The 25,857-nt window shown below is 30.0% G+C and overlaps 2 protein-coding genes and 2 non-coding genes across 12 annotated transcripts in view; 1 reads left to right on the plus strand and 3 right to left on the minus strand.

The window, feature by feature from the left end:
• Unc50 (Unc50 RNA binding protein) overlaps positions 1-4,530 on the plus strand; it is a 29,744-nt gene extending 25,214 nt beyond the window's left edge. For 2 of the 5 annotated variants that reach the window (XM_075371216.1, XM_075371217.1), the window contains exons 7-8: positions 6-107; positions 4,190-4,523. In XM_075371216.1, the coding sequence (XP_075227331.1) occupies positions 6-107; positions 4,190-4,323 (236 nt within the window). In that variant the 3' untranslated portion in view covers positions 4,324-4,523. Of the gene's footprint in view, positions 1-5; positions 108-4,189 lie in introns of all 5 variants that reach the window. The other 3 variants (XM_075371215.1, XM_075371214.1, XM_075371218.1) reach the window with 3 other exon arrangements.
• A 7,305-nt stretch (positions 4,531-11,835) lies between these two features.
• On the minus strand, positions 11,836-25,358 carry LOC142327523 (tRNA N(3)-cytidine methyltransferase METTL6). Of its 5 annotated transcripts, XM_075370654.1 has the most exons (7): positions 25,147-25,358; positions 24,575-24,858; positions 20,970-21,686; positions 18,295-18,542; positions 16,788-16,876; positions 14,348-14,580; positions 11,836-12,016 (listed from the first exon to the last, which is right to left on the minus strand). In XM_075370654.1, exons 3-4 carry the CDS (start codon positions 21,623-21,625, stop codon positions 18,377-18,379), a joined length of 822 nt encoding a protein of 273 aa, XP_075226769.1. In that variant the 5' UTR covers positions 21,626-21,686; positions 24,575-24,858; positions 25,147-25,358; the 3' UTR covers positions 11,836-12,016; positions 14,348-14,580; positions 16,788-16,876; positions 18,295-18,376. The 5 variants fall into 5 exon arrangements, with proteins under 5 accessions (XP_075226769.1, XP_075226767.1, XP_075226768.1 ...); XM_075370652.1 differs by lacking the exon at positions 24,575-24,858; XM_075370653.1 differs by lacking the exon at positions 24,575-24,858 and having other exon boundaries at positions 20,970-21,714.
• LOC142328511 (small nucleolar RNA snR60/Z15/Z230/Z193/J17) lies at positions 13,770-13,855 on the minus strand. Its single transcript, XR_012757301.1, has one exon. It is a non-coding gene; the product is annotated as a small nucleolar RNA snR60/Z15/Z230/Z193/J17 (small nucleolar RNA).
• On the minus strand, positions 15,660-15,745 carry LOC142328513 (small nucleolar RNA snR60/Z15/Z230/Z193/J17). Its single transcript, XR_012757303.1, has one exon. It is a non-coding gene; the product is annotated as a small nucleolar RNA snR60/Z15/Z230/Z193/J17 (small nucleolar RNA).
• Positions 25,359-25,857: the final 499 nt, after the last annotated feature.

Genomic DNA, 25,857 nt, shown 5'->3' on the forward strand with positions numbered 1-25,857 from the left:
TATAGTGTTCATAAGTCAAGATTGGTTTATTGCCCGTTTATTTGGCAATACTTTATGGCTGATATCCATAGGTCTTTACATTTACATTACATTTTTAGGATACACATGTAAGTTTGTATTATTGACTCTTTTATCTCCTCTATTGTCTAAATTATTCTAATTCATATCCATAATTTAGTTTTGCATTATATTAATATATTACAAATCACTTGTGCAAAATTATTGTTGTATTTTCCTTAGTCTATTCTTTATTATACTGTGATTTCTTTTTTCATTACTTTTTATAAACATCTTTTATATCACATATATACAAGCTGGCTTTTGTTTTAACATATTAAATGGAATTGACATTAATGTTTAAGTTTATTTGATCAAATTGAACTGATTAAATGATACTAGCAGACAAACATAAATAAAGGATCTGAAAGGTCATACAAATTGATGTCGGACTCAGCCAATCTGACAAGTAACCTCAAACCCCTCCACAGTTGTAGCCCACCAGGCTGGTCTTGTGGTTAACTTGTCATCGTAAATCAGCTGATTTTGAAGTCAAAGAGTTCTAAGGTTCAAATCCTAGTAAAGACAATTACTTTTATATGGATTTGAATACTAGATCATGAATACTGGTGTTCTTTGGTGGTTGGGTTTCAATTAACCACACATCTCAGGAACAGTCGACCTGAAACTATACTTCATTTACATTCATACATATCATCCTCTGAAGTAATACCTTATGGTGGTTCAGGAGGCTAAACAGAAAAAAAGAAGAGAGTTAAACATAAATCAAGTTTCATTTACATTCATACATATCATCCTCATTCATCCTCTGAACTAATACCTTATGGTGGTTCTGATGGTTAAACAGAAAAAAAGGAGCAAAAATATAAAATGAGAGATTCGGAAATATAAATTGTGTTATAATGTTACTAGCTATTTTTTATCATTCCCAAAAGCAAATATATGAAAATTTATTTTTTATGAACTGATCGCTGAATTTTCCTTTCATATAAAGTAACTTGGCTCACTACGAAGTTTAATATTTTCTTTGATTTTTTTTTTTTACGGCCCGGAAGGATCAATTAGTCATTTATGTTTAGTCTTTCTTATCTTCCAATACTCTTTCATTTTCCTGGAAAAATCCCTTTCCATTCCTCTTTCGCCAAACCGTCCCCGTTTTCTTTTTAGGCTTTTCTGCAAATTTAACACCGGGCAAGTTGTTATAATTTCTAGATCCTGTTCTGAGATCTTGTAGTGCAATGCCTGCTTCTTTGATGTCTTGAAGCACCTCAGTGAACCACACTGGTTGTGTTTTTAGCTTTAGCAATCTTTCCAAGAGTTGTTTACTTTTCCTTGATTCCTCCAAACGCAAGAGGTGGCCAAAGAATTTTATTCTCTTCTTTCTTATTTCTTCTGTAATTGGTGTAACGATCTCATATGGTTCGGGAGTAATCTCCACTTTCCTTCCACCAAGTTTACCCCGCCAATACAGGTCCTTACAATCCTTCTTTCTATTTTGGCTAATTTTTCACGATGCTATCTTGATTTGACCCAGTGTTTCACTCCCATACATTACTACCGGTTTGATCACCGTATTATAGTGTCTTATCTTGGCATGTTTGGAGATGCATTTCTTGTTATAGGTGTTTCGTGTGACCACTTGTGCCATTGCTAGTCTGTGTGCTCTTTCTTGCCAGGGTATTTTCTCGTTTAGATTCCATGTGATGGATTCACCCAAATATTTAAATTTTGATACTGAAGAAAAATGCAATATCAAAGAAAAGTGGTTACATTTTTCTTTGATTATTAATGAAAATTATACTTTTTCATAATGAAAAAAAAATTTAAAGAATATTTGTCAGGTATTATCTAATATAATGCAAGGTATGATTTTTAATGTATTTTTAATTTTGTGTTCATTCTGTTTTTTTTTTTTTTTTTGTGGCTAATATTGATCGTAATAAATATCAGTATTAATACATGAAGTACTTAAAAGTAATGAAACAGAATTAACAAATTGAGATTCTTAGATCATTATTACTCTTGATTTTTTTTTATTCCTACTAAATAATAACGTGCTAGTAATTCACGAACAATGAATTCTTACACCCAGTCTGATTAATTAAATTCTTCAATTTGTGGGGTTCTTTTACTATTCCTGATAGGGATTTATTTCTGCATATGCAATTAGTCCTGAAATTTCTTTTATGTATCTCAGTGGCTATATTTTATGTACAGTTACTTAAAATAAAAATAAGCAGCTGTTTTGATGTAATGGTAAAAATTAGGTTAGTTTTTTTTTACAGAGTAAATTAAAAAAAAACTTTTTTTATGTAAAAAAGGATGTATTTCTATAGTATTTATGTGGTGAAACTATTCTTATACATATCATACTCTCTTTTATATATTATTATATAGTATTTTTTTTGTCAAGATTTTATTCTCTGTCTTAAAAAAAAATATGTAATATAATCCACCTTTTATTCTCAACAACCCTATTCATTGTATGAATTCAATCATGAATTCTCAATTTCTGTTCTTACTTAAGATCATTCCATTTCAAGTCCGTAACCTTGCTACAGTGTATATAATTCAGATCTTTGTGGCATAGTTATATTCAGTACAATCATGTACTTTTGATATTTAATTTACAGAGTTAACATTAACATGCCTGCATAGTATAGTGACAAGAAGAATCGTCAGTTGAATAATGGCTACTGTGCAGAAAAAAGCAATATGTGTACTATGGTTTCATGAAAGCAGATCTCTTATTAATTAATATTTGTAGACATTTTTGTTTAAAATATTGCCATGAACCTCCTAATAAAAAACTGTATTAAACATTGATATCCACAGTTTAAGGATACAGGAAGTGTAATTCACAAAAAAGGTGCTGTTAGACCTCCCATCTTCGAGAAAGTTGTGGATCAAGTAAGAGAAACTTTTCAGAGAAGCTTGGGTAAATTGACTTGTGTAAGTTTAGAACTGGGAATACTGCATTCGACAATTGTGAAGATTCTACACAATCACCTAAAATTTCATGCATATAAAATTCAGTGGGTACAAGCAATGGAAAATGAAGATAAACCATGCTATTACAGTTTTGATATGGACATTCTTTATAAAGTGAATGAAGATGTAAAGTAATCTTCTTGACATGCTGTCAAGTAAGAGAAACTTTTCAGAGAAGCTTGGGTAAATTGACTTGTGCAAGTTTAGAACTGGGAATACTGCATTCGACAATTGTGAAGATTCTACACAATCACCTAAAATTTCATGCATATAAAATTCAGTGGGTACAAGCAATGGAAAATGAAGATAAACCATGCTATTACAGTTTTGATATGGACATTCTTTATAAAGTGAATGAAGATGTAAAGTAATCTTCTTGACATGCTGTCCGACAAACACAATGTGATAACATTTTACAGGAGTACCAGAAATTGAACATTGGAACCCAACATTTACTTCCAACAAGATGGCACATCACCACACTGGGGTTTACATATTACCTTCATGAACAATTTCCTCATCACTGGATGACTGTGATGGCCCAATTTCTTGGCCCCCCTCAATCCCCTGACGTTACACCACTTGATTTCTTTCATTGGGGTTTTGTCAAGACAGGGTGTATGCAACAAAAATTGTCACCATCAATAAACTAAAAAGAATAATCGAAGATGTAATTAATGGGATAACTCCAGAAATTATTTGTAATGTGTGGCACGAATTTGAATATCATCTAGACATTTTATACGCAACAAAAAGTGTTCATGTCGAATTTCTTTTAATTTAATGTGTTGTAAACAAAACTGTTAGAAATGCCCTGTTCAACAATAAAATATGCATCTTTATCTTTAAAATATATATCTTTATTGACTTGGTTATTTTTTTATTAACACCTTATTAAAAATACATTGAATAATTGCCTAAATTATGTCATGCAAATTTAGTGAACTTGTCAAAAAACATACAGCAAAACTACAACCTTTCAATATTTGTAGTTCATGACTAACTAATTCTACATATATATGAAACTAGTGTACATTGATGCAATATACTAAGGCCAGGAGACCCTAACTTTACTAAATCAGAGAAAATATTTTAAGTGTTTTTTTTTTATTCTGATTAGTTTATTACTAGTATAAAAAATAAGCTGCTATTGAATCAATTTTTGCTTATATTGTTTCAGGTTTACCAATCTTGCACAGAACACAAGTACTTTTGTACCCACTAGTACCATTATTTCTAACATTTATAGTTTCTCTAGCTTCAGGCTGGAATATCATTCGGACTATAATGGATTTTTATCACTATAGGGTGTAATAATTTATATACTTTGTCTGAATTATTATTTATAAATTATTTTAATTTGTATATAGGCTACTTTGAAAGATATTTTTTATTTCTTTAAAAATATATTATAATAAAATGTCGTAGTTTATTAATAATAAACATTACATATTGTATTTATACAGAGATTTCTGTATAGTTTATAATTGTAAATACTATTTTGAATTAATATATATATATATATATATATCAAATTAATAAATAAATAATTTTGTATAAAATCTTTTTTTTATCCTTTAAATGTTGTGATAGTTAACAAGTGATAATTTTACTGGTTAATTTTGTCAATTTTACTTAGTCAAACAAGACAAAAGAAATACATGATAAAAATGTTGTTTATGTCTGGCAGTTAATGGGTTAAGGGAAAAGGAAATACATGATAAGAAATAATACTTGAAAAGCCTCAACTTCTTTTTGAATAGTGCATATAAAAGATGTCAATTTTCTTAGTTCATTTAATCTCTAATAATTTTCAAAAAAAATTATCCTAAGCTTTGTTCTCTTAATGTTGAATGTTTTGTACAAAGGAGCTGTTTCAATAATGAGGCTTTCATGCTTTGGTTTGAAAGAATTAAAGCATATTACACATCAAAGTGACAGTAAATCCAGTATTAATGTACTCAAATTATTTTCTAATAAGTTTTTGTATTTTAGTAGGAAAAAATCTTGAATCACTAGAGGTAATAGTGAAATCTGTCAAATTGATGTTAGGACTTCTCTTGTATTATCACTGGTAGAGTGAAGAAATAACAGTAATACAAAGCATTGCTGAGAATGAAGAAAAAATTAAAGAGATAATTTTCCTTCAACATCAATAGCAACCAAGTCAAAATACATTTGCCAGAAGACATTCATTATGATCAAATAGGACATGTTATTTCAGAGCATCTAAAAAAGCTAGACGAAGATGTAAGCTATGCAAAAACCATACATTCAAGATGTTTTCAAAAATTTGATTCACAGCCAAGAAAATAATTTAAAAAAAAAAATACATTAAAGTAGTTTATTTGTAACTATTACTTTCATTTGAATAAATTGTTCATGTCTTCTTATTATAGTCTTATTCTAGGTGTGTAAACAAACCACTTTATTCTTGAGCAGTAATTTATTTTTCAGTTAATAAAATATTTTTGTATTATATTTTTCTAAAATCGATCCTTTTGGAAATCATATTTCTCTGCACTTTACAAATTATATTAATCCAATCAACCAAAGTACAGAATTAATAAAATAAAATATGATGACACCTACCTTATTCTATATAATACAAGCAAGAGTGTTTTCACGAGTACCCCGCATCAGTTGCTCTATATAATTTTTAAAATTGTTAGTTTCAAATTATACATTAAAACCCTATAATTAAAAACCCTATACTATACGTGAGATTTAAAATTGTTAAATTTTCCAATTAAATCAAAACTGAATTTTTTTAAATTCAAAAATTTTAAATTAAAATTAAAAATTGCATATATATAAAATATATATGCAATGAATAACAATGATTAGTGGAATGCAAACAATTAGAGCAATTATTTTCCAAATAGGCTTTATGATCATCAATAGAAAAGTTTAAAAATTTCTTACACTGGTATAAATAATGATTTGAGTTACAGAACGAACATGGATTAAAGTTAAATTTAGCATAATAACTAATAGTATGTTTTTTATATTGTTTATGATTTAAATTAAAATGTTTGGTTCTATTTTCATAACGACCTTTGGTTTCGTTTTCTGTATTTATTTACTTGTTTAAAGTGAATGAATTAATATTTTCTAAAAGTTGTCATCTGAAATTAAGAAGCTAAGTTAAAGTACTTAAAGGTGGAAAACCTTTCATTTGATAATTTCTCATTCTATAATCTTAGTGTTATAATCCAACTTGGATGTTAGAAATTGGACAACAATAAATTCATGTGTTAACAGGAAGTTGCATTGATTCGAGCGAATTGATACGAGGAAATCTCATTAATAAATTACCTACTGATTCTCTTTTTATAGAATCTGACCTTATGATGCAATTAGCATTATGAGATGCTAATATAGATAAAGTAGAACAATTTTCTGATGATGGCGAAGAAGCGCGAGTCAAAATGGAAAGCAACGCCAGAATCGAGACGGACGATACCTTGAGTATAGAACCGGATACGTGTGTGCTCATGCTGGATGGCTCTGAAAACGGCGAGATGAATGACAAAGCCTAGAAGTGATGGTGTCCCAAGAGCAACAGCTCTGAAGACTGAGGGAATTAACTTTGTGACGACTGTCTTAGAAGATTTAAAGGAGTTGGATGACTTCGTCAATGAAAGGGGAAAGAAAGGACCTCAAACAAAAAATGTCCTGTGTTTGAAGCTGGATCGAGGGGATGGCCCCAAAGATGAAAGATCTGCAGCGATGAGGTCAGTACATAGATAGGGGGCTCAGATGGAAGGATCTGGTCAGGTTGCCATAAGAAAAGTGCTGCAGTCGGGACTTGAAGGGGACCTGAAAGAGATTGTGGAAAGACGGTGACCCTCTCAGTTTTTGAAAGAACCAAGGAGGAAAGTGGCCTCCCAAAGGAAGGTGACACACCAGGGAAGGTGCTGGTGATAATGTCCATGGGGATAACAACACCTGATACATGGATTATGTCAGGAAATCTGCACTGGCTGCAAAGTTACAACTGAGAAGGGGCTCGCTGAAACCTGCGCAGGTGGCATGAGTTTGGTGGAATGTCCCTCCTCGGCGACAAGGCTGAGATAAAGCCGATTGGGGACAGTTATGTCATGTTGGTCGACGGAACTGGACTCAACATGGTAGACCAGATACTGCTAGGATTGCAGCGGGTACTAACGCGGATAACCTTTTTGTGATGGTCATTCCTAAAGGCCGGATCGGGGACCTGAACCGGAAAGTGGTCGAGTTCTGGGGTCGGAGAAACGAGCAGGACGTTCAGATTTTCTTCCATGGGGAGGAAACAGGCGGAACCTGGGGAAAAACCACAACGGTAGTGATTAGTGAGCACGGGAGGACGTACGCCAGCCTCCTCAAGACTGTGAGATCGTCTGTTGGAAACGAGCTCGCGGCGGATATTTTGTCGGTCAGGAGGCCCGGGGGGAGAGAGTCAAGGTTAAGCTCAGAGAGGGAACGTTGGCGGCGGCAGCCACGGTCGTGGTTAATGACAAAGGAGCATCAGGAAAAATGACGGCGGTGCACTTGTACAATGAGGCCACCAAAGAGAAGATCTTGCGTGCTGTGGTGAATATTGTGGGAGACCAGACCCTGGTGCGAGTAACCTCGTTACGCCCTGCGTATGGGGCTTCACAAAACGCAAATACTGTGTTGCCACGAAAGGAGGCGTAACATCTGGCCTCCTCCAGGCGGTTGGGTGGCAGTCCTGTCGGGTGGACCTTTGCCAACCAAAGACAAGATGGTACAAATGCTGGGACAGTGGCCATGTAGCCGCTACCTGCACGGGTGCGGGCCTCCGGTGCTGTTAAAACTGCGAACACGGCCATTGGAAAATGAACTGCAATGCCCAGGCGAAATGCATCGACTGCAAAGAAACTGGACATCGGACTGGAGATAGGCTTTGTAACGCCCGGAAATGAAATTCATATTTCATATTATCAATAATATGAATAAATCAATAATATATTCATATTTCTTAATATCAGCAGGAGCGTGACTGCCCACGACTTATTGCGGGCAGCTGCGCAGGATGTAGATGTGGACTTCATCCTCGTCGAGGAGCCCAATCCCCCGTGTTCTGGCTGCGGGAGGGTGGTTGGCCGACAGGAATGGCGATGCCGCTATCAGGGAAGTAGCAGGACGGCACGTTATTCGGAAGACTGAGTCGGGAGAAGAGTACATCATGGTAGAGACGGCGAATTTTGTTTTAATCGCCGCATACGTGTCCCCAAACCGTGATCAACAGCAGTTTTAAGAGCTGTCGGTGGAGTAGAGGCATATGTTAAGACACTTCGGGAAGCTGGGGATTTGAACTCGGAATGTGTAGAGCTAGGGGGGTTCAAATCCACAACCAGAGGATTGCTGGCAGCAATATTGGGTGCAGTGGGCTTGACGACGATGAAGGAACCGGACGTGTCCACATACGTGGGAAGAGGCTGCGGGTCCGTCATTGATATTACTGCAGTGACAGATAAGGCTGTTCTCCACGAGCAGAGATTTGCGTTGTATAGTCTTTTCAGTGTTATTTTTGAGCTGGTGGTAGAGTGGTGTACCTTCCCAATTTCACAACCTTGCTGTCTTGAGAACTGTTACAACGGTTTTGCGCCCTTAATGTTAAGACGATTCATACTCCTTTTCACGAGGATTCCGAGATTTTTGCGCAGGATTTGTTTGAGCACCCGCCTAATCGCGGCTAAAAGAGTGGCAACGACTCCTGGTCGCCCCCTGACAGTGGCTTCATTTTTTAAAGAATGTAGATAAAGTAATTTTTTGATGTTAGAGCAGTCATCTCTGCTGTGTACTAAATAAATATATTAAAATAATGCTTCCATGTTAACATGTTACCTTAAAATATAGGTAAATTTATAGGCTGTAATTGTCTGACTGGCTATTAATTAAATGTTGCAATTTACATTCTATATTACATAATTCTTCAACTAACATACAATCTGAATCTGAAGCTTCATCATTAAATTTTAATTCAATTTCCGATTGAATAATGTTATACTTACGCCGCAATTCAATAAGATTTTGATATGTAAAATATATCACCTAATCAGGGATTATACATATAAATGAATGCGTCTCCTGGTTATGGCGGCCTTTATTAACTCTCTCTCTAATGAATTATTCCCTTTCCATGTTAATAGTAATAATATAAAATACTTAAATTTTTTATGCACGACTACTTAAACTAATTGTTTTGTATTCTTCACATTTATCTGTTCCTACTTTTGTTGCTATATGACAATAACACTCTTTTTGAAATGTGACGGAACTTCCCCTTTTTCGTGAAGGTAATTCTGTAGGTATCCTGTCTTTTCCCAGGAACCTTTTTGCCATTCAAATATTTTAATACTCATAAATTCAGATCTAAGTATTGTATCTCCCTTTTCATCCTGTATAACACCAGTTTTTAATTCATTTTTTCCATGCAACTCTTCAATATACTCCACCCATCTATCAACCTTTTCTTTTGTATTATAAATCGGTGTACCATCATTATTTAATATATTAGATTTTAATTTATGTACCACAAAATTCTCCATAACTTTCCTTTATGCTCAGTCTATTTTACCAATGATCATTTCTCTTTCCACTTTTGTTTAATCCACTCTTCTTTCGCTTATTTGCATTTCTTAATTGTTGATATTTCTTTTTACCTTCTTCATCAGTAGCATTCTTATACTTTATGTTCATTTCTGCTTAACATTTTCCTTCTATATTTTCTACCTTATAGTTTTTAACTTAGACCTCTTGCTATGTCCTCGTTAAAAAATCTTCTTTACCTCCTCTTCATCAAACTTCTCTAAATTCCACAGATTTATCTGACACCTTTTCATCAAGTTTTTAAACCATGATCGCTATCAATGTCTACTCCAGGATATGCTTTGCAGTAGAGGAGTTGATTTCTAAATCTGTTTAACTATGATATAATCTACATTATTAAATTTTCATACCCTTTTATGTTTTTTGTTGCTTCATATATACACTCTACTTTATCATCAAGGGCACCTGTAGGTATATAGACGTTAACAATCATTGTCGGTTTAGGTTTTATGATTCTATCGCTAAAATTTTTTAAATACTATACGCTCTTCCCTCTTCTTGTTAATTATTTCTGCTTGCCCTTTCTTTGAGGCTGAGTTAATTATTCTAAATTCACCTGACCAAAAGTTGTTTTCCTCTTCTACATCAAACCTTGCTAATTTCTACTACCCCTACTTTAACCTATCCATTTTCCTCTAAATTTTCTAACCTACCAACCTTTTATAGACTTCTAACTTTTTACGCTCTGACTTGTAGAATATTATTTTTTATTTTCTGGCGATCCCTTCCTTAATAGTTCAATCCGGCTACTTTGTATCAATGAGCACTCAAGTCCTCTCACCACTGAGGGTCTCATGATTCATAGAAGTTTGAAATCTAAGATTTAGTAAATCACATACCTATTGTAAAAGCTGTACTTCACATACCCATACATCATCAATAGTTTCTATTTCAGTTTTATTAAAAGGATTAACTATATTTAATAAAAATAAATAATAAACAGATAATAAAATTTTGCGCTAAAAAACAACAATCTGAACTACAACTTAACCCTTTACCAAGCTTTAATGGTATATTCGTACACACCCGACATGCACCATTAATGCTCTGTCACAGTATTCTGTCGTTTTGCATGATTTTTTTAGTAGTCATCTGTAATTATAGATAGCACTAGTTATTAATGTAGTGTACAGTGAGGGATTTCTTTTTTGTGTATTTGATCATAATCAGCCCACCCACTGTAATGGCGAGTTGTTTATTAACAGTGTACTTTGAGCATTATATTTCAATCTATAAAATTTTTATCACAAAATTCTATAAATATTATGTGTATATTATAACTGAATAATTGTGTAAATATTTTGTGCAATTGAGATTCTGTGAATCTCAATATCTTTATTGTTTATAATAATAAAATACATTTTGCATGCAAAAAAACTGTTACATATTATTAGGTCATTATTAAGTGAAATACCTACATTAAAACAAAAAAAATGAAACCAGTAAGATTAATTCTGCAACAATGTACTTGTATGTTGAAGCATGAAGTCAAAACGAGATCTAATAACTTGCATTATTGTTAAAGTAACAGCTTATTCTAAATTCGTTATATTTTTTTCCAAAATTTATTATGTTAAGTAATTTAGACATGAAAACATTGAACTAAATTATAAAACTAAAATATTGTGATAATTACAATAAATACTATTAGTTGACCTAGCCATTTAATTTGTAGTAGTTCTGTAAATTATTTGTTGGTATTACTGTGAAGTGTAATTATTAGTATTGGACTATTAATTGTTTAAGGTTTGTTACTGGATGTAATTCTGAAGACAATATGAAATAAAAAAGTTATTACATCGTGTTTTACTTCAATTGCTTACTACTAAAAAACAATCATTTATCAAGAATTGATTTTTGCCTTTGCTATTCTTGAAAACATTTATATTAAATTTATGTATCAACTTCATATTTAAAAAAAATTCAATATGGCAGAAAAAATTCCAAAACACATCATAAAGTAGTAATTATGAAACTATGTAAATCACATTTGTTTCTACTTTGTAGTATCCCTTAGTTTATAAATATAAAGCAGTTTCCATACTTTAATATCATTTTGTATAGAGATAATATAATAATATCATTCTGTTTTAAGAGATATAAAAAATTAATTGTTAAGATACTGTATGGCATAAATTCAATGTTCTGAGAAAAATTAGCTCAGAATCAGAAGGAATAGAGAAAAAAGTCAAACAACAAAAACCAAAAAGCATTATTAAAATAATTCTTTATTTAAAATACATGAAACATAATCTCAGTTCAAATGGTAAAAAAAAACCAACTTTCAGATTATTGATAGTATATGTAGACAAAATTTACACAATTTTTAAAATATTTCCCTTATGATTAGAGATTTCCATGGAGGTTGTATATGATAATAAAGACAAGACTGTAATCAAACAATTAACATTTTCATTACAAAAAATAAAAAATAAATAAATAAATAAAAGTAATTAAAAAATATTAATATCAGATAGAGCTAATAATAAATGATGATCACTGGATATCACCAAAATATAATGTTATCATCATAATAAAACTGTTAAGATATGCTGAACAATAAAATCAATAATATTATATATATTAATATATTATCAAATTATCCTTCTTTTAAAACAAAATTGCTTTCATAGTTAAAAATAATTATTTCATTATTATTTTTGTTATATAGTAACAAAATAATTTTAGGAACTAATTGTAGGGTAAAACAAAATATTTACACATTAACGTAATATTGGTGGTATCGATGTTACTGTGCCATATGATCTTAGTTTTCTTTGCAACCAAAAATTACAGAACTAGTTAACAATCTACATAAATATTACAGAAGAATCAATGCAATAAAAAGCAATATACTCTTGAAAAGGCCTATGGTGTACATAGGCTTTAAGCTACATGTTCACATTAACCACCTCCTTTTTGTAAAATGGGTTCCTATAATATTTTCAATTTGCAACAGTACAAGTTAATTTTACAAAATTTATGAATTTCATAAAAAAGTATGCTTATTTTCTTGAAATTTCTCTGACTGAATTATATATATTTCATTACTTTCAGAGAAATAGAAAAGCTGAACCAATTAAATACAGATATTCCTATTAACACAACCATAAAATTAATTAATTTGTCAGTGTAACTACACTAAAAGTTTATTAGTATACTAGCTTACGCCTACTTGATTAACACTATACACTGTATTCATCAGTCTCATAATCAGTTTCAAAGGAATGAGGGTAACTCCATTTAGATGTCACTAGTAGTTTATCCTGTGTGAGCATTTATGGTCAAATTTCATAATGCTTTCTCTGCTTCAAACCACTTATGATGTTAAAATTTCAATGGAATAAAGGCAGGGCAACTCATAAACAAATGATTTTTAAAGATGTAAAAACATTAGTTTATATATAATGCTACTAATTTTCAGTTACAAAAATTATTAAATGTAATTACTATAATGAACAGATAACAATATACCATTTAATTTCTTTTGCATGCATGTAATTAAAAACCCAGAAGACTACAAAAATTAATCTTAAACCACTACAGAATTTACATCTTCAAAAGAATCTATTTATTATAACAAACTCATGTCGGTTGCTATCATCTTGTCATTTCAAAATTAACTGCTAGTTTATATTACTTCATGTTAAAATCAAGCTTGCAATAGAATTAAAATAATTGTAAAAACTATGAGGCAACCATTAGAGATGAACAAAAATCACCAATGCAAAAAAGATAATTACTAAATCTGCAAGATGTATATTTATAAATATTTTCAATATATATATTATTGTCTAATAACAGGTATTATATACTACGTTATTGTTACTACCTGTGACAAAAGAGATAACAAATAAGCAAGAGAGAAGGATGTTATAGATATCTCTAATTTGGAATTACTTGTAAAGAAAATAGAAAAAAATATAATTTAATGAACAGAACCAATGAAAAGTCTTCAAAAAATAATAAACTATAAATCAAATGCCCAATTAAAAAATTATCAGAAACTCACGTATTAAAAGAATTCCTAAAACCATTTTGGATTTATTTTTAGTTATAAACATATAAATAATTATACTTAAAACCAATCTATATTACAAAGAAAGATATCACACTGATTATCACAAATTAATTTACAAAGAACAGTACATCAGATAGGAGCGAAAGACATATTTGTTCAATTTATCATTAACTATCAATTGAACTATGAAATCATCATTTGTACTGAAAAAGCATGACTACTTCTGAAAAAAGTAAATTTAAATTAAAGTAAAATTTTTAATTTATTGATTTAAATTTTAAGGTTGCACAATCATAATTATTCTGCAGCCTGAGTTTTTCCAAATTTCACCTTTTTTATTTGCCTGTACAGATGAACTCAACTTTTTTTTTGTACTATTTATAAAAGTATAACCAAATAATTGATGGGCTCTTAACATAAAAAGAGCCATTAATAACTTTTACCTGGGAAAAGGGGTGAATGAAATCCCCTTATTATAAATCTCTAAAACTAAGTAAGAAATATATTAAAAAATGTACCCAAAGTATAAACTTTACATAAACAGGTTAAATTTCTGTTAACCATCTGTCTACATAAAATAACTATAATCTGGATGCAAAAATTACTATAATTTTACAAAACTTTCTTTTTCTTCATAAAAACAAACACATGAAACTTCATTTTATCATAAATTAAATCAATCTTATAATTCATATTTACATTTTTAAGTACAGAAATGTGTAATCCTTTGAAATATGGGTGAATAAAAGCCGAAATCACAAAATATTTTTTTCCTTTCATTTTCTATGTTCACAAATGTAACATCCAGCAAGATAAGGCCTTTTTTTTTAAGAATGTCGACATCCTTTGGCACTGGTTATATAATTTTCCAATATCCATTTTGACAGTTCCAAATCGTATATCTGGAATCTAGAGCTTTCCTTCAGTTTTATCTGAAAAGAAACAGAAGGACAGAAGAACTAACTCTTATTTCATTTTTGTACAAAGATTGAAGATGTCGGATTGCATACAAATTACCAAAAAATTACGCCCTGTATTCAAATATGGTTCCATTACACTTTAAACAAAATATCCAGATGACCAATTTTTTAATAATCTACTCCGTTTCACTTCAAATGTGAACTACATGGACCAGTGTGCATTTTATTTCAATATTACATGTTACAAACAACTTGCATAAAAAAAATGTAGTAAGGCATAATTAATAACTATGCCTTCTCTTCTCTTCCATAACATCAACTACAATAAATAATGTATTAACATGGTGTAAACAAGATAGTCATTACAAACCTTATTTTATAAGCTTTCATTTAAAACACAAAGATGGACTACTCAAGTTCTTAAAAGCTTTGTAAACCTGCCTTTAGACATAAATTTAGCAAAAACTCATTTTACAAAACTGGTTTTATATCATTTTTTTAAATTATATTTTAAGAAACAAGATTAAAAAAAAAAATACTAAGTGATATTTCAGAATTTTTAATATGTAGGTCAGATACTACGAAATTATAAAATTTTGATCACTTTGATGACTATGTTCAACAATTTTACGATTACTTTTTGTGATATAGCCCTAACTAACTACTGTAAAATATGGTTTACGCAAAACTATGTTTGCAGTATCTGAATCCAAATTTCACTTTCACCTTATCCAAGAAAACAAACTTTCACTTCCATTTATATATTCATCAAACTAGCATTCACAAAAAAAAATATAAGTAAAATTTCTGCATTTTCAACAAATCTATCGAAACTAGCCATTTTTTCAATACACACACTTCTGAGATCGTAAAAGAAAGTATAACAAATACAAGATATCATGAATAAATATTAATCAGATAGACATAGTTGTTACCACACAGCAGTAGCAGTACTCAAAGAAAGCAAATTGCTATGTATAATAGAAATAACTGTGAGAAGAGCTTTAGAAAATGAAACATTTTATGTGCAATTTGTTATAGGAATCAGCAAATATACTAGTATATTAAAACATAAAACCACATTACTTAATACAGTACATCAGATAGGAGCGAAAGACAATATTGTTCATCTCATCACTAAGCATCAACTGAACTATGAATTCATCATGTGTACAAAAAAAAGTAAAGTGGATTTACCCCTTGCAAATAAATGCTAATTAAAATTCTTTAATTAATAAATTTTGAATTAGGAGTCTACAAGTGCGTTACCAGAACATAAACTGCTGTCATATCATTCTATGTAAGTACTTCAACACCAATAACATGCACAAAAATTATTTTTAAGAGAAATTAAAATTATTACTTTTATTCTTAATTTTGCTTTATAATATTTTTTTAATACTCCCTTTTTTTGGCTGGGCCACATGTAAGGAACCTCAGGTACATGAGACGCCAGTAAACTCACTTTTTCTGGTGGTAATAATAATAATATTCACTAAATAATCTTTTGTGTGCTGAACATTTTAAACCTTTTACTTTCAGGGTTGTGCTGAACATTTTAAACCTTTTACTTTCAACGTTGAATACCTCTAAATGCCAGTGAGTTTGGTAGTTATGCAGCAGCATATTACGACCAATGAAGAAATCAAGTTTTTTTTTAAGAAATACTAACTCACAATAAAGGTAAATATCTATTATTACTGAGTATTCCAGGTTATACTAGGACCATGAATCTGATTAAGTTGAGACACATAACTTTATACAAATGAAATTTAACTCAACCAGGTAAATGGTAAATTAAAATATTTCCTTATTTAAAAGTTAATAATATATTGCCTAATGAGAGAGATCGGCTGAATTTCAGTAAAGTAGGTAGTAGTGTACACTCTTGAATTTGATATAACAGAATTGTAAACTGACCATTGTTTAACTGTTAAATATCCTGTTACGAGAATAAAAAATATTGAATAATATTAAACATATACTTAAAAAAATCCAGAAAATGATTAAATTCTGGTTATGAAATAAATGTACATACATCAGCAGACCTCACTTACTTTTACGTCATGATCACAATCTATGCTAAAATTTGCAATTCAAGTCATTACTTAACAAAGAACTTTATATACATATTTTCAATAGAACTCAAAATTCTTAAATTAAGGGATAAGATTCAGAGACAACTAATTTCCGTTGCAATTAATAGACAAAAAACAAACCTCGTTTTCACACATATAAATTTAATGTCTCCCACTTGAATCCTCAAGCCCTTTCACTTTTCATGAAGTAGAATTTAATCCCATTACACCTAAACAACAAACATGTGTATAAGAATCCTCCATAATAGCACACATAAAACTAATATAAATCTTAAGTAATTACTATAATAACTGAATAAAAATTGATCAAATAATTTTCTGCCAATAATCAACTGACCACTCAATTAAAATGGTGATACATTTTTACTGTTCTCTCTTTAACAATTGCTACATGAGCTTTTATCTTTCCCTTAGGACTATGGACATTTTTTTACCTTTTAGATATTTTTTGACTACACTATGTATAAATAATAATATATTTATGGAAAGTGCAAAAAAAATTTAGTTGCTAAATGTCTGCAAAAGAACAATGTTTCTCATCATTGAATAAAATAACTAATCTGCTTCAAAATTAAGATCACTGTCTTTCATATTTAAATCTCCTTCAAATCCAGAACAAAAAAACCTCATTGATTTGTGAAGAATACTGATGTTGAACAGTTACCACAAATTTAATTGATTACTTCCAATGGAGTAACAGCAGCAGTATTTATTTTGTATCTTGCCTTTCATTTAGACTGTTATGAGTTCAAATCTTTGTCAGGATTGAGTTTTTTCAACATTCTACAGAATTCATTCTTTCTTAGAATATATTAATGTAAATTAAAGTTTATTACAATTTACTAAGGAAAACAATTAAATTTTTTTTGTTAATAAATATAAAAATGAATGTCCAGCTGCTGTACAGCATGCCTGTTAAACAGAGCTTCAGTGGGAAAGTGAGAAATCCAGCTACACTACATCATTAACAACTCAATATCTCCTAAATGTATTCCCAATACCAAAATAAAATTAACTGGTATGCCTTATTTGAGATAATTTACCAGTGATTAACATAATACTATATGGGTGAGAGTTATACAAGTTACACATTTTTGAAGGTCATACAATATTCCTGGAATACTTATTCCAGGCCATCTATCTCGCTAACTATGGGAAAGAGCATAAAAATGACTTTACATTATCTCTTATGGTTAACAGTTAAGACCTCTAAAAAAAAAGTTCTAAGGTCATGTATGACATTCAAATGTAAAATTTTCTCCTTTTTTTCATTGGTGGGATCAAAAATAGGGCATTCCATTTTTTTAAAAACTGTCATACAAAACTGTTCCTTAAACAGTCAAGTTTAAGGTCAAATCCAAGGTCACCATGAGGTGTCCTCCAATCTGAGTAACTTTTGTTTATGTAATTTTCTTGTATTGTGTGTATTTTATGAGAAAATTGCCTGAGGTGATTAAAATGAAACACCTGCATATATATATATATATATATATATATATATATATATATATATATATAATTAAATAAAAATAATAAGATGTAAAAGAAATACTAATATTAACAAAAATATTCTTGTTTTTAACAAAAAAAAAAAAAAAAAAAAAAAAAAAAATGACTATCTACTTACCAATATGCTAACAATGCTGGTGAAATGAACTTAGTTTAATTCAAATAACTTTTATCTTAAATTGTGTAAACACAATTTATAATCATTTTTCAAATGGTTTAACATACTTTGCTTGTACAAATATCCTTGGTACATCAATATTTTCTTTTTTATTTATTGTTCTTTTATGAATATAACAATTTGATTTAATCATATAACCAGATGATGTAAATATTTTATTAACATACTGAAGTGAAAAGAAGTAAGATCTAAAGAAAATAAATAAAATAATAACAATAAATAAGGCAATGTTAACAAATAAAATATACACTGAAAAATCTTATGAAATCATATTACAGTCCTTTTTTAGGTAATAAAAAAAATTAATTAATTCTCAGACATATTTTGTAGATTTTTTGTCTATATACTGGGAAGTCAGAAAGTTCTACAATTTTTAAAGTTGGGAGACAATATGCTATTGCTGTTAGGTAACATTATATCCTAACACTAACAAAATTAAATTGAGATATCATCTATAATTTGTCATACTTCGTTACAAATATGGATGATTTCCTTAATTTTAATAAAATTTTAAAGTAGCCTCAAAAAAATGTTCATCTTAATATCTAAATCTGAAAAAAATCCTTTAAAAAAAGTATTTTTTCCTAAAATTAGTTATTTTTTAATCAGTTTTACATTTAATTTGTTGCTTTGAGTATACATATATGTAAAAAAAAAGCACAAGTAAATCAAAACATGTAAAAATTCATTAAAAAGTATCAAAATAACATTCGTAGGAGAAAGAAACAAACCAAACAAAAACATGCCTATGATCTAACAATAACAAATTGGTCAAAGGTTGAATTCAATGAAATTAAACTGTAGATTTCATAAGAATTTAATCATATTTCTGCCGATTCACAATGCAGCCATATCTATAAACACTATAATCATTACTCATATATACACCATATGATTAATTTGTCATATACTAGTCAATGTAATCAAAAGTTTATATAACGATGCTTGTGAATCGGCTGTCTGAACATCATACACACAGTTTGTTTACTTGAACTCCATAAGCTAACTGAACAGAATATAAATGAATCACAGGTAAATGACAAAACCATTTGAAAAATTATATTTGGTAAAATTCATCAAGTACAGGTGGCTTGAAGGCTACTGTTGGCAAAGGTTGCCGTTTAATTTTGTCATGCTGAATCTGCCACGTACGGATTTATTAAATCCTAAGTATTGTTTCAATCAAAGAAATCTGTAATTTCCATGATGAGATGAATGCAGAGGTTTTTACAGACTGGTTCACAGATTTACTTTGTGGATTATAAGGATGTGACATGGTCATGAATAACGCAAAAAATTAAAGAGAAAAACACTGACCCTGGTTCTTCCATCTCTAAGCTTGATCTCCTAAATATTGTTCAACAACATAGTAGAAAGCACAAAATTTACAAGGTTAATAAGTTGGCAACAAGTATGTTCACAAAGTGGTACGCTTTCCACCATACCACTGTCAATTTAACCCCACTGAATTTGTCGGCCCAGATTAAAAGAAATGTTGCGGACAGAAACAGTACTTTTAAAATAAAAAAAGTTTAAGTATTGCTGAATGAGGCTATTGAACATGTTACCACTGACAATTGGATTAGATGCGCTACTCATGCTGAAAAACTTCAGCATGAAAGAATAAAACTGTTTTATTACAAATCTTTGTGATGATGAACCTGACAATTTATCAGAGTTAACTTACATTTTTATTTAATGATTGTAAAATAAACTAAATTTAAATATTTTACAGAAATTTTTTAGTCAAGTTAAAAGTATGTTTACTTTTTTTAATATACAGTGTCATTTGTATATAAGTAACATTCATATTATTCAAGTGATCATTTATTTAACCACCTTTTATTGAGTAAGTGCAAGTAATAAACATCACAGTTCTGAGGATTTACAATGAAATTTCTCAATATAAAACTGTTTTGGATACATCAGTAACTTGGTGTCATTTAGACATCTTATTCTATTTGAATTATTTTTAGAATAAGCCTACAAGAAATAAAGGTTGATTAATGTTCTCTTATTGTAACTGCTTTCAGGGATGTTGATTTATCGTTCACCCTATGAAAAAACTAATGTATATCTTTTGTAATCCTACATTATAATTATGCCTACAGTAATATTTATTGATAACTTACACAGAATAATGTTATAGTACAACTCAAACTATATAAAAAAAGTTATTAATTCTACTATTATTTTAGGTCAGTAGAAAAATAAACATTAAAAATTATTATTGTAAAGAAGATGATTATGTTAAGATTAGATTATTTTATTCTAAAATATGCATTCAATTATTATACTATGAACTGTACAGAAATTATACAGCAAGTAAAACATTGCTTACTGTTTTAAACAGCTTATGTGCGACAGAGAATATGTGTGTATGAACTAAGATCCTATGGTGGGAACTGTATGCTGCACATTCAACCTGCCCACATTAATGGTAATGAGTATAACTCAACAAGGGCAGAAATGAAAACTGTTATTCAAAATATTAAGTAGAAAAATATTAGACGTAGCACATTAACAATATATGATTTTAAAATATTATTCTTCACCTTTATTAAAATAAAATATTAAAAACAGCATAACTAACACAGTACAGCAAAATAACATACCTTGTTCCATCCTGACGAACATAAAAATTATCAGCAATCTTATTACCAGGTTTAAATCTTAATTGTGTCATATCATATAAACCATAATCTCGAAAAATAATCATTCCACCTGGTTTTAATACAGAAAATAAATTTCTTAATGCATATATATGTTTATCAGGATGTATTGCTGATAAAACAAATATCAGGCTTACAATATCAACACTACTTGAATTAACGTTGAAAGACAAATCATCTACAGTAATATCAGCTTGAAAAACATTTATACTATCCTCAGTATACTTTGAGTTTGTTTTGACCAAATTTACAGCAACAGGTGATATATCACAAGCATTAATAAATAAATTAAGTCCATCTTCTAATAGTGGATATATTAAATTTCCAACTCCACAACCCACTTCAAATAAAACTCTATTTTCTACAGAATTACATTCAGCTAATTCACGAAATTCTCTTGTAGTCCAGTGTCTATCTTTAAAAAATCGAGTTTCATTTCTTTTATAAAATAAATCCCAATTCTTTTTTGTCTCGAGTTCTAATTTATTTGCTTTATATTCTGATATTAATCTAGAGTTTTGTTTCTCCAATATTAATTTTTCTTTATCTGTAGGTGTTTTATCAGTATTTGTAACATTCACTTCACCTTCAGTTTCCATTCCAGTCAAAAGTTATTTACAAACTTTAATTTATTATATGTATTATTATTCTTTTAATAATCTAGAGAAAGACAGAAAACAATTACAACCTAAAACAAAAACATATATATCATTATACATAAGACAAACTCACTAGAAATTAATGCAGAGTACAGATTGTGAAAGAGTAATGCAGAGATAAGTAAAAAACAATCTCAGCTTAGAAGAAATACAGAAATACTATCATGTAAGTGGCACTTTTATATTGCTAACAGCTGACACAGCCATACATTGCACAGCTTATCATGCATACCATAACATAGCACTATGGCTACTTGTAAGTTTTATACAACATATTCTAATATTTTCTATATAAAATAGTAGAATCAAAAAAATGATGCAACATAACAGTGCCTCTTGTTGCTTGTATGTAGCACAGCTTTAAATCTGGAACAGTTTTCAAACATAAATAACATTACATAACAGGTTAATTGGTCCACAATGTCTGGTACATTTCAAAAGAAGAAAACATGTCCAAAATTAAAATTAAACATGACCTCAAAGTTAAACTATATTGTGTTACTGTATACTTTTATTGGCAAGTAATGACCATAGCAGTTTATATGAAAAAATGGCACTGTAATTATACATTAATAACAGCTACTAAGTGGCTAGGAACTCACCAAAGATGTTGATAGTACAATAATTTGATGAATGGGAATTGGTTTAATATAATTCAATTTTTTATTCAGTTTATGATTATAATTCATAGAATGTCTTGCAGTTGAAGTAAAAGAAAAATTATTTTAAAAAAATGGCTGACTGATTAACAACAGGAATGGTTTCTTGCAAATAACAACACACGTAAATAAAACTAAACAAATATACAATAATCACAACTATAAAAAACCAATACACTTTCAAACAGGCAGTGTTAAAAATAGACCTCAGAATGGACAATGACAACTGGTTGGAAAACACATGCAGCTATTAGAGATTCCACTGATTAATTTCCTAGTGAAATGTACTCATTTGTAAGTTAAACTTCATTACCCACAAATAACAAGGCAAAAAATAAAAAAGTTTAAGATTAAGCCATTTCAACCTTGTTTTTCCTGTTTAGCCTCTGGTAACTACCATTTAGATAATAATTCAGAGGATGAATGAGGATGATATGTATGAGTGTGAATGAAGTGTAGTCTTGTACATTCACAGTTCGACCATACGTGAGATGTGTGGTTAATTGAAACCCAACCACCAAAGAACACTGGTATCCACGATCTAATATTCAAGTCTGTGTAAAAATAGCTGTCTAGAACTTGAACGCTGGAACTCTCGACTTCCAAATCAGCTGATTTGGGAAGATGTGTTCACCATTAGACCAATCCGGTGGGTAAGCCATTTCAACCTGTATGTAAATAAATTGTTACATGCTGACAGAATCCTAGGATGACTGTTTAAAAAAAAGGCTCAATACTTTGTTCTTCATGCAAAAAATGGTCTGGTCTTCTGAACAAAAGAAAATCTTCTAAAAGTGAAATGTGAGAATGAGGTCCAAGACAAATGTACTTGAAACTTGTGTGTGCATAACATGATGGTAAACTCACCACATGCAGGAGTGGTAATTGGTTAAAATGGGATTATTTCAAATAATAATATTCCCATCATCAAGGGATTGTGACTCCAACTGCACTGCACATTACATTCTAAAACAAATTTTCTAAATAAATTTACGTTGACGTCTCAAATAAAAGTTCAAATTTTTCAACTGAAAGAAAATTTTCTATAAAAATCAAAATTAAAATAAAAAATAAATGAAGCTGGGGTGCAGAAAATAGATGTTTATTACCTTCATCCACAACAGCTTAAAGACATGTTCTCACCAGATTATGGTTGAGCCAATTGAAATTTGCTATTTTTAAAATGAATGATGCACTTTGTCTGTGAGGAATTATTTATCTGGAATGTAAGTCATGAATATGGCCAACTTCCATAATGACAGATTGAATGATTTTTTTCTAAGAAAAGAAATTTCTGAGAAATATTGTAAAAGTTTTTTGTATAGCTACTCAAAAAGTGAAAACTATTAGTCGTAATAAAAAATAAAAAAATAAAGTGATAAATCCTAAATTTCCAAAGTTCTATATTCAAGGTGAAAAAAAGATTCTAAATTTGAAGTAAGAAATGACAAATCAAATTATGAATTAACATATAAGACGTCCAAATTAGTGGCTCCCTAAAGCCACTATTCTAACATTGGTCCTCAGATATCATCTAGATGTATTCAAACATCCACTTACCTGTAAAAAGGATTTTTTTCTTCAGTTTTTCAATTAGTTTTATATTTATAACATTGTGCAAACAGTCATGATGATGATGATGATGATGATGATATTAATAATATAAATTTAAAAAAATACTAGTATTTCAAACATGCTAATTATTCTTTAAGATAAAGGGAAAAAATCAGCAGAATATTCTAAATTAAAAAATTAACTCATTACCATCATTATGTGAACTGATAGTCATCAGACCAGTTTCTCACAATGCACAATTTAACTGTCTTAATTCCTCCCTGTTCTTGCTTCTTTAAAACCTATTACACCTGTACACAAATTTTCCATCCAACAAAATGTATGTGACGTGAAATAATGATATAATAAATCATAATACCACTTTGAATTTCACTATTAATTTTGCATTCTTCCAAGCTGTTTAGATTATCAATAAAAAATACTGAACAGTGTTTCAGAATGCTATAATATAAGTGTATTTAAAACAACGAACAATCAATCCATCAATAAATTCAGAACACTGTATGCATGTTACAAGTGCCACACATACTTTAGTTTAAGGATATGTATGCCAATAACATGTAGCATTTTGATTATTATGCACATCAAAAACTATTAATATAATTCCATCAGTAAATTATAACCACCTACACCAAAGATAAAATTCAGAAAGTACCTAGTAAATTCAAACAGCTATTCGATAACTACTGGTAAATGGTCCATGGAAAAGAATAAACTAGCACAATTGAAGGCAGATCCTCTGTGGATTAACATCCTCTTCCACTACCCATTTCTCTTATTCTTTACAAGGTATCATATGAATTGCAAGCTAATACCTCTGGTGCGATGCTAGCAGGGCAGCAACTACACTGCAGCTATGTTAAGGCTAGTCAAAAAAGTCGTTTTTAAAATAAATATTCGGGCCTACGCCTCCTAGTATATAAGTTACATATGGTTGCTCTGAAATCAGAAAAAAAGAGAAGGGGTGCAAACATCTACTTCTTTCAGATGTAGATGGTTTGTGATAAAACCAAATTACAATTAAAAATAAGTATAAAAATTATTTAAAAAAGACCTCGTTGTTAGAAGTCGAAATATTGCCCAGTACAAAGACAAATTTAGATATAGTGTGATCTACTCGCAATCAGCATTACTTTAGCAATAAAAACACAATGCCTTAATATCATATAAGAAAACATGTTATAAGGCAAAATAAAATCTTTAAATAAAAAACATATCGGTACTCACTATCTGGTATAAGAGCGGAAGCTACATTAGCAGAAAACAGTCCAGCCACGTGCTTGAAAATAATTCAAAATCGGTCAACGAATTATACCTTACACCACATGTAGAACAACTCCCTTAGAAATGCATATTATCAACTTTCAAGAAAAACTGGAATGCAAGTTCAGCACTGTTACATGCGCGCACAGCCACTTGCGCGGCATCAGGAAATCAAACCCCAACCGGAAGTTAAGAAATATAGATTTACACGTGTTAGTTACAGTTCTAACAACTTGTTTCAGTGGTCCAAAGAAGAAATGTTCCTTACGTAAACCCTAACAACGAAAATAATAACTAGCGCAGAGTGAAACTCAGGTACTGTCTTTAAGAGTACATTTTTATCAGACAATTAGCAAAAGTTTTTTTTCTGATAAATAATGCAATTACGGAAAATACAATTATTTTATAATGAATTAAGTCGCAAATACACACCACTTTTAGGATCTCTAATCTGCAGTATCGAGTAAAATAAGAAATTGCATTTTATGTGATGTTAAATATGTACCAAAATTTAAATGCTAACTTCATAAAAGTAAGAATCTATCAGTCACTGTTATTTGAAATTATAATGGCTGTAAAACGAAAAACAGTTAAATAACTAGGTAGGTCATTAAACACACATGTCGATATTCAAAATTCTATTCCTGTAGCAATCTAATTTGGAACAGACTACAA

Source organism: Lycorma delicatula, chromosome 7 (genome assembly GCF_047948215.1).
Source record: "Lycorma delicatula isolate Av1 chromosome 7, ASM4794821v1, whole genome shotgun sequence".
Taxonomy (NCBI): domain Eukaryota; kingdom Metazoa; phylum Arthropoda; class Insecta; order Hemiptera; family Fulgoridae; genus Lycorma; species Lycorma delicatula.

Excerpts from the sequence above, each read along its gene's own strand:
- LOC142327523 (XM_075370652.1), bottom strand. The coding sequence starts at position 21,625 with ATGGAAACTGAAGGTGAAGTGAATGTTACAAATACTGATAAAACACCT. Across the intron at positions 18,543-20,969 it reads GTTCGTCAGGATGGAACAAG|ATCTTACTTCTTTTCACTTC; the intron begins GTATGTTATTTT and ends TATTTTCTTTAG.